Consider the following 13,185-nt stretch of genomic DNA (forward strand, 5'->3'; position numbering starts at 1 on the left):
TATATAAATATATGGATTAGAAATGCTTTCAGGCTTTTCGTGTGGTGTTATCAATGAGTTTAGCTCAGTCCTATTTGTTTAATCACTTAAAATCTGTGCTATTCAAGAGATCCTCTAATGAATCCTACAAATTCACTGGGCAAGGGAGATGGGGAACATTTTGTTTTTCTCTCAGTAATCACTTCTGGTTATGGTGGTTATCTCTGAATGATATTACAATTGAAAGTGGCTTACGTTTGTTAAGAACTCTGCTGTAGTGCAGCTATAAATACAATAGCTGTTAGGTCTTGTGCTTTATATTTTTAAGCTATATTTTTAAAACTAAATTTAAAAAGAAATACTGTCACCCTTTTGTAGAACTTGAATATGGAATCACTGTTTTCTTCTAACTTAGGATACTGTAGTTAATTAAAAGAATTAGACAGAAGGATAGTACTTCTTGTGGTTTTTTTGGAATCTATTGTCCTTATTTCCCATCTTCTGATTTGTCTCATTTGGACTCCATAGGAGTAGCTCCATAGGCAGACAGAGCGGTTTATTTCTTATGTTTGAAAAATAACTGCTCAGTGTTCTAGTTCTATATAACACACAATAGTAGTAAAATAAATAATACAATCATAATTTTAATTGGAAATCATTCAGTAGTCAGTTGCATAGAGAAACTACTTTCTTGTGTTGTAGAGTGTACAGAAGTTTCACAAAACCATCAACTAGCTATTTTTTGTAAGTGGCCAAAAGGTCACAAAAATGGGACTGTTCTGAAGCTGCCCTCAGTTCCAGTTTTGCATGTTAGATTTCCTTGTGCTTGTCACTTTTACATCAAGAGGGAAACAATTTAAATATTTCTGCTGGCTGTGCAGATGGAAACGTGTTAGGAAGCTAACCTGCTTCATACTGGGAAGTGGTGGGGCTTCTAGAAAATCTTGCAGGCTTCTGTTGAAAACCTGAAAGGAAGGTGGTTATCGGATGAGTACTTGCAAACTCATATTAAAGGAATTCTAAATCTTTCTCAGCCAGGTGAGCTATTAACATGTTCCCTGCTGAAGTGTTGACACTGATATCTGATGTCAGTATTAGTATCTAATACTTGATTCTTACTTCTTGGTAGCTTGTCAGAGAGAGATTGTGTCACGTTTATTAAGTGGAAAGAGACGTGCATTATGTGAGAGAACTGTATTTTAGTTTCCGTTGCTTGCTTGATGCATTTTCTCGTTACCAAGCTGCTTAGACTAGTTAGAAGTACAGTATATGCAATGTTTGCACACAGTGACGTCTAGGCAAAAAAGCCACAGTTCAGACTGTCTTAAGTGTTGCCACTGAATTTCCTTGGTATTATTAACATAAATTACACTTTATAAGTCCATACAAATCTGTGTTTGTCCAGCAGGAACAGCTGGGTTGTGAAACATGTAGCATCTAGACTTTCCCTATAAAAGGAGTTGTAGGGAGATAGACAGGTGAAAATAAGGTTGTCTCTCCTGAGTGAATCTGGCAAAAGAATGGTTCATACCAGTGTACATCACTAAATTTGAAAAAATTCAAGCTGCTGGAAAAAAATCTTTAAATTTTGAGGCTAATGATCTGTCGATAACTCTGATAATTCTCCCCAACTCTTGACTTTTCCATCAGGAATTAATGATTTGTGATCTGGAGCAGCTTAAAGTCGAGCGTACTGTTTTACAAAGAATAATGCAATTCAGATTATACCTGAAAGGCAAGGAAGGAGGAGGATGGGGAAGCTGCAGACACTCTAAAGGAACTGTTAGTGCTTCTTCCCTCCCTCTTCTCCCTCCCTCCCAAGCAACTAGTCAAACTTCCTTTGATATTATTTTATTTGGTATCATATTTTCTTGAGAATTCTTTAAGCTGATTCTCTTTGGGGAAGGGCCAAGTTAATTTCATTGTGGTTCCAATTCTTTAGATTCTTAAATTGGTAAAACTTCTGCCATATTGCAGAGGGATACTTCCCCCCCCTTTTTTTTCTCTTCCCCTTTCTCTCTCCTTTCTCTATTTTTAAAGACAGCAGGGGTGTGTGCTGGGATTGTTTATGCTGTGTGTTTTAGGCAGAGCCAAGGAAGCCTTGTCTTATTTTGTGCTAGGAGGAAAAAACTGTAGACCATAGCTTTTCACCACTGAGCTTAAAATACGGGATTTACTAACACGGGGTTGTGCCATGTTAGTACAGTTGCATGTATTTTGGTAGGCTCTGTGACAGGTTTTAGCCACTAGATGGTACTGTTCCTTCAACAAAGAAATTTCATAAATAAAATTATTTTTCTTCTGTGTCTCAAAGCTTTATTTTGCTGTGTTCCTTCCTTAGGAGGCTATACTGAGATACAATGTTTCTTATGCCAAGAAATGGGACTTCACAGCTCTTACTGACTTTTGTGATAAGGTAAACCAAGTTGCTTTAAAATAGGGAAAAGAGGTAAAATCTAAAGAATTGTACTTTGTTTATGTATCTTGAATTGCTTTTGGCTTCACTTCCTCTTTCAGGGGTGAAGGTCTGCCTATTGCAATAAAAACCTATATGAATGATTACTTGGCTGATAACTTCAATTGAAATGATTATGCTTTAGAAACTAGATTCATTTTAAGTCTTATGCAGCTAATTGGGGTGTTTCAGTAACAGCTAAGGTTACTGAAGATAAGGTAAGTTGAGAAACCCCTTTTTGTTTTACATAAACCAGGTTTTTAATAAATTGTGTTAACACTTCCAGTGTAGTTGTTTCTTGCTTTAGAAAATGTTGCTGCTCTTTTTAAAAACAAAAGCTTTAATGCTATATTGTAGTGGTGTTTGTATAGACTGTGCTTTGCTGGTCTAGCAGTAAAATTTTGCTATATGCTAAGATAAATTTAAATCTTGGAGCCCTTGAAAGATTGGGGTGGTTATGTTTTTGTATTTCCTTCCCAGAAGAGGTTTGGAGTGGGGAAGAATAGCAGATGACAAATGGAAGTTGAACTATTTTTAAGGTTTTCCTCGCTGATGATCACAAAGTATACCAATTAATACAGTATGGGAGATTAAATGAGATGCAACACAAAGTGTTGTAGAGAATGATGATTCCCCCACCACCCCGCAACTCGGAAATCTTTTTAAAAACAAGAATGCTTGTTATGTTGGGAGGTTTGCTAAGTTGTATTAAGGTACAGTGGAAACTAAATTTGATTTGAAGTGAATTTTTGTTATGTTTGTTTAAAATAGATGTCAGCTTGATTCATGTGATCAGAGAGTTGTTCTTTCTGTTGCCTTTCTCCCTTGCTTTTAAGGACTAGTATTTTACAGAAGGGGTTTTGTTTTAGATGCAACAGAATACTGGTATTATTGGAGGAAGGCAGCTGTAAAAATTCTTGTGGCTTCGTGTTCGCCGGCTATGAGAGCTACTGCATTGGTCTGTCTTGTTGATTTAGTGCTTCCTCCTCTCATCTGCAATCTCTCTCTTCTTGAGACCATAATGATAGAGGTTGTGGACATCTGGCTACTTTTCTACTGTTGACTGTTGTAGTACCTGAAGCTAATTTGGTCTGTTTAACTGGCCTTAAACTGGTCCCTCTTATGTTATCAAAAAAAAGTATTTAAATTATAAAAATGTTTTGAAGTATAAGCAAACCATTTGTTTAAAAACCTTACTCGGGGAGTGCACCTGGGTGGCACCCTATTGCTGCAAACACATCTGAGCTTGCCATGATGCATTCATATCACGCCTTTGGGAGTTCAGAAGCTAGGGGTGATTAGATTCAGAGATCATCAGCTGTGGGGAATAAGTAATATCAGCCCTCTCAAGAGGAGAGGAACAATAGGAAAATAAACTATGTATTAGGCATCAGTCTTTCACTGAGGGTCAAAAGGCAATTTCTGTCACCTAGAAATGATGATTGATTTGTGAGATTCCCTGATGAAAGAAGGAAAGCTGTTCCAAAATATTTTCTTAGACCAAAGTGAAATGTGCAGAACTATATTTAAAAAACAAATAGTGAAGGCTATGGAAACTTGCAGACTACCAGAACAGAACCCTGTTCTGACTTAATTTATTGAATATGTTGAGCTCAGTGAAAACAACATGGGGAGAGGGAACATCTTAGAGAAGTTTAAATCTATTCTGTCATTAAGGGATGTGTGAACTTTAAGTTTTGTAAATTAGCAAGGCGTCTGCTTTCAGAGGCTTTGCACGATGTATTTGCGGTCTGCTTAAACGAGCGTCTATTGAGTGAAAAGTTCAGATCCTCTGGATCCTCTGTGGAAATGACCTAAATACACTAGCTACAGTGAAGTGTGGCTTTTGAAGTTACTGTGTTTGGGAGCTAATCACTATGGATTTTACCACTGGCTTATGTTTTTCCTTGTTTGTCTTCTGTTTTTTAGAGGAGCAGGGGAAGCATTTTGGGTGACTTTTGCTCAGCGAAAGTTGAGGGGATTGCATGATAGGAAAGCTGGCTTGAGTAATCAGGCCAGAGGGAGGAGCAGCTCAGTAGGGGGGTTTATTTCAGAAATAGTGACAAATATTTTTTTTTTTAATGGTTTAACAGATTCTTTGAGCCTCAAATCTCTGTTTCTATTCTTGGGTACTCTTGACTTCCTATACGCTCTTAACCAAGAATTTGATGGTCTGTTTTAGGAAGGAACTGGGTCTGCACATCTAATGGTGTCTGTTTTAGTGATTCATTGGAGGTCATTGTATTTGGGTATTACTTTGATAGGTCTGTGTTTGTTAGATTATAAAGCATAATTTGGTGTTATATCTTATGATTCTGGACACAGCTCACCTCATCTGTTGCTAAATGCTTTCATATCAGTGGGTTTCTCTTGCATTGTGTTTCCCATTTTAGGTAGTTTCCTTTCAAGGTATGCACTCAAGATAAGTCATTCTTTACAATCCTACTTGTAAAATTCAAATATTTTTTCTTGTAATAACAGTAATTACTAGTTTCTGGGACTTTTCTTAAGTTTATTTTCCTAACTAAAGGAAAGCAAATGTCATGTACTATGTGACCCAGGACTTCTGCTGTATGGGTATAGATCACTTATTTCATGGTTCTGATACTGTCACATACATGTTTAGTGCCAACAACTAGGTGACATGAGGAGGGCAAGATCTAAAAAGACTCTTCCTTGTTAGACTACTGGTATGCAAATGAGTCATTTGCATTTTTTGTAATCCTGTGCTGTATACAGACACTTAATTGTGAAGCTATTGTATTAAGTTTGCTGAAGTAAAGTAATTAGTAAAATGGTGGTTTAATCTATTTGAATGGACTTTTCTGTCTTGATGAAATTCTTTAAATGGTAAGTTTTTTTGGGGGAGCTTGTTGATGTAATTATCAAAAAGGCCTGGTGATTTTGTATAGGCTGTATCACTTGGTGACTGTGGCATCACCTGATTTATAAGGGTAACATAACAGCTATGGTTCTTGGATAACAGCAAGAGCTAAACTAACAGTGCACTGAAGCAGGTGGACAAATGTATGTTTAAGAAAACAAAAACAACCCCCTACATACACAGAGCAGTTTCTAGGTTCCAGCATTATCCCCAATGCTTGGCATAAAATTGAAAATTGTTGTCTTTTTCTAACCCTAATTTTCCTATGCCCTCCCAGGTATGTTTTCTGACTGGGCAGTATACTCATGGAAAAGTTCCAAAGGTAGCTCTGTTGTAGACCTCTACCTCAAACAGAAGAGGATGTTTGTCTCTCCACTTAAAATCCTGTTCTGTACCTAGTCTTCTGTGCACCAGATAGGAGGAGGATTGTGTAGAACAAAATGTAATATAATTAATTGCTTTAGGGGAGACAGGTTTTGCAGGCCAGTTCAATTCTGTCATGTAAAGTTGATAATAAGTTGATGCCCTGAATTACCTGAGCAATGCTAGACTAAAGCTTCGTTTGTAGTCATTTAATAGTGAAGTTTTGAGGAAGAACTGTTACTTGAAAAACTTACAGAGTTAGCTACAGTGTTGCAGTGACCAAGGAAGTAATGGTCACCTTTTATATTAGTTCTTGCTGAGAAGACATCCTGGCACAGAAGTAAACTATTTGGCTTGACTACTTTTGAAGCATCTAGATATAATAATGCATTTCAACCATATCTAACATATTTCATTCATGTTTTCCCTGTTAATTGTGAATGTGTAATTCAGCTTAATTTAGATTACAAACTCTTTACAGTTGTGTATTTAATTGTACAGTTGTTGCGTGGGCCCTGATTCTTACGGGGTCTTTGAGATGGTATAATAAAACTTGTAAGTAGCTACATTTCTTTAGAATGTGAACCACAGAGTTAAAATCAGAACTGTCTTAAAAGAAGCTGTAAGTCTCCCATACTTAAAGTAGCGGATGCAAATTGGTTAGCTTTTAAAATTACTGCTTAGTGGATGCTTCAGCCATGTAAAAGCCGCCTCTTACCTCATAGCAGTCTGCTTTCTTAGTTGGCACTCAGGACATGAAGTACAGCTGAGTAGTACATCTGTTTGTGCTTTAAACGCAGATTTATCTTAGATTTGCATAGCAAGAGTGTAAGAAGTGTCAAGCCAGTGTGTCATGCTTATGTCCTTTGTAGAAGATGTGGTAATTTAAAATAAATTTCCACCTCTTGCCTGAACCCATTCAGTTCGGGGGGGGGGGGGGAAACCTGTGTGTTATGAAGTGACTGATATTTTTCTGTCATTAACAAGGAAAAGGTTTGGAAAAGGAAATACTAATCCACATAGGGCAATATATGGCAATGGATTTAGTTATATTACTGGCATTAAAAAAAGAAGGTGGATGTATTTAAGTATGCAATATCCTTTTATTTCTGATAGGAAGTTGAAAACAGTGCTGACCTCAAGTGCCAGGTATCTAGTATTTTTGCATCTTAAGTACTAATACTGTTCTCCCTCTCTGCCAGCTGCTGAAAGTACCAGAAACTAGTATATCATCTTTAGGGCTCTTTCGTAACATTCCAGTAAATTAAATCCAAAATATTTGCCAAATAATTCATATTCTCAGTGAGTCAGTATACTTCAGCGATTTTTCACAAGAATGTGACAAATCCACAGTATGTTACAGAAAGAGGATCATCTGCTTATACATCCAAGGTGTTTTGAGAAGCTTACCTCTAAGAAAGGTTTTGATTTTGATTTTTATCATATTCCTATTATATTTCAAAATAAAACTTGTTTTGCTGGAAGATTTTTAACCTGGCAGTGTTTTTTTTATAGATATACATATTTATAAAAATTTGAAAGAAGGACGTCAGATTCATGGGGCTTTTTGTTGCTTTGAAGATTTCTGAATTGATAAGGAGGTTTGAATTTCTAGGAAACAGTTGCTTTATGTACAGTTTTGAAACTTGAAACAATTTTCAGTACGATACCTTTTTAGAACATTTGGAGTTTTTGGGAGGCTATATTTTGAAATAAATGGATGTTTGATGAAAAGAAACAAAACTCATGCATGGATGGTGTATCTGGTGTGTGAAGAGAAGGAAAAAAGTGTAATGTCTACTCTGCCATTGCTTCCACAGCCTGGCTTCTCTACAAGGAATGATAGCATTTGTCTAATGTAATTTGTTCTCATATTTTGTAAGAAAAGTGTGTGTGTGTATATGTTTATATATAAATGGAATGCAAAGTAAAAATGAAGCAATAAATATGACAGTATTAGAGGTAACGTTAAAAATTAGTCAAAATGCTTATAAGAAGCGGAGTTCTAATTGTGTGTGTAAGCTTAGAAGGCCGGAATCTTAACATTCAAAGTTGTATAGATTTGTCTCCGTAGTTACAAGGCACTGATTCATGAAACATCTGACATGTTGCAGGTGCTGTCAAAAATGCATGCTTTCCACTATTTTCAGCTTTTTATTTAAAAATTGTTAATTTTATGTGGCATGTGAAGAGAATTTTGAGACGTTATTTCTTGATATGTATTTGTCAAAAGAAAAAGGATTATTAAGCCAATGCAGGTAAAGCTTTTAGTCTTGGTACATCTTGTGGGAGATTCCAGGGTGGAAAGAAAAAAATGTTAAGAAGTGACAAAGCATGTAAGGGAAGAAAGTGTTCTGTTGCACAGGAAAGATAGTAGGCGCTGCTTCTTGCGTGTCATCTTGGTGGGATCTAGTGTTTATTTTTTCCGGGTGAACCAAGAGGAGCATTTGTTCCCTTGATTTGTTCTCGTTGGTGGCTTTGAGATCTGATAAATGTTGTTGCTTCTCATAAATAGTATGTTTTGAATCAGATTCAGGTTAAAAGAAAATCTCACTTCTTTTAATCACACTTTAATTATTTTATGTAGAACTTTTGAGAGGTATGAGAAACTTAAGTACACATTACCTTACTGTTACACAAATACAGTGTTGGACAGTTTTATTTAAAAGAATTACAAAAAAACCCAGGGTGGTATTTTAAAGTGCATACTACTTTGTTTCACCATTCATTTAGAAATTAGTGTCCTCTAGTGGCTACTTAAACAACACTTTATATGTATGGTCATACTTAATGGTTTTCCTCACTATGCTATTATTACAGCTAGCTAAGGTGGTTGATGTGTTTGCTGTCTGAATAATAATAATTCAAGACCTGAGGAAGAAGGTGCAGTCCAGACCTGAGATACCGTATCAGTCTTTTGTTGGGGAGCAAGGCTATAGAATGCCGGAGATGCTTAAAAATTTCTGAGGTAGATCTCAGGATCAAAAGAAATATGTCTTGGGTTGTAGTTTGGAGTTCATCAAAACAACACCTTTTTGTCAGCAGTGCTGCTTTCAACAATTGCCTCTTGCTCCACAAAACTATCTCTGGGTTTTAAAACAAAACAACAACAAAAAAAAACTACTGGCAAGTCTGCTCTAGTTCATGGCCTAACACATCTGGAGATACTCCATAACTTTAATCACTCCATTAATTACACTGAAATGCTTATCCATTAATACTTAAGCTGCAGTTTAACATCTGGCAGCAGTACTACTTATTCTAGCTTAAATACCTACTAGCCTGTTATCCTCTGTGCATATAACTTGTTCCCACCCTGACTTGCCCTTCATGCTGTGCCAGAATAAATTTTTATACAGCTATGCATTCAGGTCAGGGAAGTAGCCTGTAAGTGTTATTTGTAGACAGACAAATTCCTTGATCTTGCTCATCACGCAGTTGCCCAAACAGGTGTGCCAACACATTTGTATGTCGTTAATACCTGACACTAAAAGGGTGATTGTATCTGTCCTAACCCCAATAACCAGAAGAGCGAGATGGGAGAAATCTTTTATCAGTATCAGTCTTGTATTTTTATATATGGTAATGGTTAATTTTTATCTTTTGATGTGCCTTTGGTTGGATGGATATTTATGGAGTTACCTTTCCTCCAAAGCTTTTTGTGTGTCTACCGACACAGACTTAGGGCATAAATGGAAAACCAGACATCTTGACTTAATTGGTAGACATTAGTCAGTGGTGCGAATATGTTTGTCAGATTTTATCTGACATCTTTTGTCTCCTCTTGCTTAGAGTCTTGGGGTTTTTTTTCTCACTCTTTCTGAATTCTTTCCAGCACACAAAAAAACCTGTGAGATTTTTGGGGGTTTTATTTGCTAAAGCTTGTACTTATGTTATGCCTGAATCTAACTAAAGACAACTGTTTTGAACTGAGTGCTAATTGGGACCATTAGAAGGTATGGTCTAGACGTGATGAAGCACAGAATTACAGTCAGTCTGTGTTGGGTTAAATCAGATCAGTTATTTTATTTGAGACTGCACAGTTTATCTTATACCAGTAAATATAATATATGATGGGCTCTGGGAGACAACATCATGTGAGCTGCACTTTGGCACTTTAGAATTCTTGGACTTTCTTGCCCTGGACTGTGAGCTTGTAAGGCAGGCGATTTCAGGGAGGAGTGTGAAGGCAGTGTCTCTCCTTGTGATGCCATTGGCTTTTAGCCTGCACGTACCCACGTGATAATTCCCCTCAAAGCAAGCATAAGCGGGGGGTTATACAGTATCCTAGGTCTGTAGAACTCTTTCTGTGAAAGCTAGAAGTGGTGTCAAATTGCTACTGCGTTCCTGTGTTAATAGTATGGGACTTTGAACCCCAGTTCTTCAAAGTATAATCTTCAAATCCTATTCCATGATCTGTTCTTCGTTGCTCTGTCCTGTGCCAGTCTGTGAGCACGCGTACAATGTTTAGCTGCTCAGTATAGATACTGAAGAAGATGGTGAACTTCTAGATCAGAGATGTGTCTAACTTCTGCTTTTCAGATATAGTACTTATTTCTGTCTCAGTGCAGGATATTCTGTCATCGAACACATAATATTGAACTGGAGTAAATGCTGGCTAGAGAGGAACTAACTTTTTGCAGCTTTGCTATTAAATGTGACAGTTTTATGTTCACGTGAATAGGCTGATAGCTGTTCTTCCAAGCTTACTAGTGCTTTTTCTTGCATCGTGGCAGGATCAGTTTCATTTTCCCGTGACTACCTGGATGGACAGTGTGCAGGCTAGTCTTCATTCATGCTGGTGATGGTTATTCCAAAGCAGCGTTGGCTGCTTGTTCGTTGTTTGGGGGGTGTGGGGGGGAAATCTCCACCTTCCTTTAATGGTAAGTTGCTATGCTTTAGTGTGCTTATAGTATTTCCTTCTTTATTTTGCTTTATCACATTGTTCATGCAATGGGGAGAAAAGATATTCAAATGCTTATGTTGTGTGTAATATGATTTCCTCATTTGGAATTGTACGTTACGTAACAACAGCAAGGAGGGACTTGGAGTTAACTGTTCCAAACCTTTCTGTGGAGACGACGTTAACTGCACAGACTCATAAGTTAGCTTGTGTAAATATGTTGTAAATATGTCTTTTCTCTCTCTCTTTCTCTCTCTCCCTCCCTCTTCCCCCCGCCCCCAGCTGTTTTGTAACTTCTTGCAGTATTGAGGTATGGCAGAGACAAAACAAACATATTTTGTACATGTCACTAGAAAAGTTTAATTAGCACGTAGCTAGCTTCCCAGCATTCTTCCAGGTGAGACACTAAAATTAAGGTCCTGAACCAAAATCTGGAAATTATAGATGGCTGGAGCCTTTGACCATAGATATCTAGTAGCTTAAATTTCAGATTTCTCCCTACCTTAATTGAGAGGTTAACTTTTTTATTATCTGTGTGTTACTTTATGTAACACAAATGCTGGGGATGGAACTCTTTTTCAGTCTAAAAACTTTAGAAGCAAATGGAATCTTAGACTTTTTTTTAGTGCCTTTTTGATAAGGAAGAAAATTCAGTGCTGAAGTGTGGGACACTGAATGAAAATGCTTGAAAGCCATATCCAAATCTCTGTTCTGAAGTGCTTTGTCAAAGCACATGTATAGGTCTCTATCATCCTTTAATGGACTGCTGTGCAAAAGGATCTGTTTTTGCAAATAACTTCCTAAAAACTGCTCTGTTTCCCTGAAAAGTGTTTTGTTTTGTTTTTTTCAAAACAGCATATTCTGACAAATGCATACTTACTAGTTGTACATTTTTTCCAAAGTGTTGTCACAAGAGGGAGCCCTCACTCTACTTGCAAAAAGTTCTCTGGAATGCCAGTTAATGCATGAAAATAAAATTCCTGTTTGTACTGTAAAGTAAATGTGGCAGCTCGTTTTAAATTTTTTGTTTTTTACTGATCTGTGCTATGAACTTTTTAATGTATATAAAGGGCTCAGTGAGTCAGGATAGTTCATTTGCTGCAGACATCTGACAGTTTTGTTGTCCTCCACACAATTTCCACAAATCTGTTGATTTGTTTTTCCATCCATTTGTTAATATTGGCAAACAGACTTAGGATTTGTTCAAGTTAGTACTTACTGGATGCAAATTATTAGTGCTAATATATTTTTCATCTAACTTGCAAAATTCTTGTCACTTGAAAGTCATCCTTGGATCTGTTTTCTCTGAACTTAATTAGAAGCCAAATAAGAAAGAGGAAACAACAATGAAAAAAGGAAAAGTGAGGGCAGTACTGTGGATGGAGCTATCTTGGCCCCACAGCAAAGCGATGTATATGAACTTTGTTTAGGTGAATGATAATGGTTTGGGAATTTATTACATGCTTTCAATCAACAGTGCTGTGTTTTAGCAGTTTTTCTTTGCTGTAGATTTGCCCTTCTACTTCCAGGGAAGGGCAGATTCTTTCGCTGCTTCCTTAGTGCACAAAATAAAAACTCTGATGTGATCGTGCAAGGCTTATGTCTTAAACTCATCTCCAACAATAGCAACTTTACTTAAAGGGAAGGGGAGGACTATATCATTTAACACTGTCTGCTGCCTTAGGTTAGAACTGACAGTTTTGGACATACTTTGTTTTTATTGCATTGCTTTTAAGTCTCTTTAGAGCTTAAGCATAATTCTCTCTTGCTGTTGCTGTTTCATGAACTCTTCCTCTTACTGCTTGTATCTGCTCTTTGAGAAACAGTGCTTAAATCTGAAAAGGGCATTGTATAAGCAATGCAAACTTTCTTCAGAGGTGATCCTGCTTTTAAATTCAATTTTAGTTGCACAGTATAGAATAAAAGCTTAAATGAGCAGGACTTGCATTGTGGATCTTCGGTGACTTTATGGAACCTCTGTCGTTATTAAAATCGGAGTTCTTCTGAAGTAGAACCAGTCTGTGAGCTGTCTCACAGCTTGTCGTTGTCCTTTGCAGTAAAGCTGTATGAGCCGAAGTTATTTGGCCTCATCTAAAACTTGGGAATTTTATCAACAATACTCAAATTAATAGCACGGCCACTGGGAAGAAAGATCCTTAAAGGGACAAAAAGGAACTCACTAGGTAACAAAGCAACAATGGGAGCTTCTCTTGTTCACGTGGCTTAATTTCGGGCTCCTTTATAGCCCCTAGTTTTTGTTCTCCTGGCTCCTGTAGCATTTACATCTTATTTTTTAGTGTCAGAAACAAAGGAATACACTAATAATACTTTTCAGCTTTTACTTGCAGGTTATCTAAGTTATAGGCTCTTCTGATGTGCTTCAATGAAAGGGAAGCATCAGATTTAGTTACTTGACTTTTGTTTGTTTGTTTTTGCATTGGTTTTAGCCACTCTTACTGCTGGATGTATACATAGAGCAGAGAGAGGGACTCATTTGATGTATGCAGGGCGGTGAGTGTTTAGGATATGCCAAATGTTTGTGTTTAAAAAAAAAAGCTGCTTTGGACTGGATGTCTGTATGCTGTCCAGGACTGAAAAGGG

At 37.1% G+C, this 13,185-nt stretch overlaps 1 protein-coding gene across 5 annotated transcripts in view; it reads left to right on the forward strand.

The window, feature by feature from the left end:
- The window catches only part of PARG (poly(ADP-ribose) glycohydrolase), an 83,446-nt gene that overhangs the window by 13,592 nt on the left and 56,669 nt on the right, over nt 1-13,185 (forward strand). For all 5 annotated transcript variants that reach the window (XM_064513763.1, XM_064513761.1, XM_026116728.2 and 2 more), the window contains exon 7: nt 2,321-2,395. In XM_064513763.1, the coding sequence (XP_064369833.1) occupies nt 2,321-2,395 (75 nt within the window). The remainder of the gene's footprint in view (nt 1-2,320; nt 2,396-13,185) is intronic.

Source organism: Dromaius novaehollandiae, chromosome 6, assembly GCF_036370855.1.
Source record: "Dromaius novaehollandiae isolate bDroNov1 chromosome 6, bDroNov1.hap1, whole genome shotgun sequence".
Taxonomy (NCBI): Eukaryota; Metazoa; Chordata; class Aves; order Casuariiformes; family Dromaiidae; genus Dromaius; species Dromaius novaehollandiae.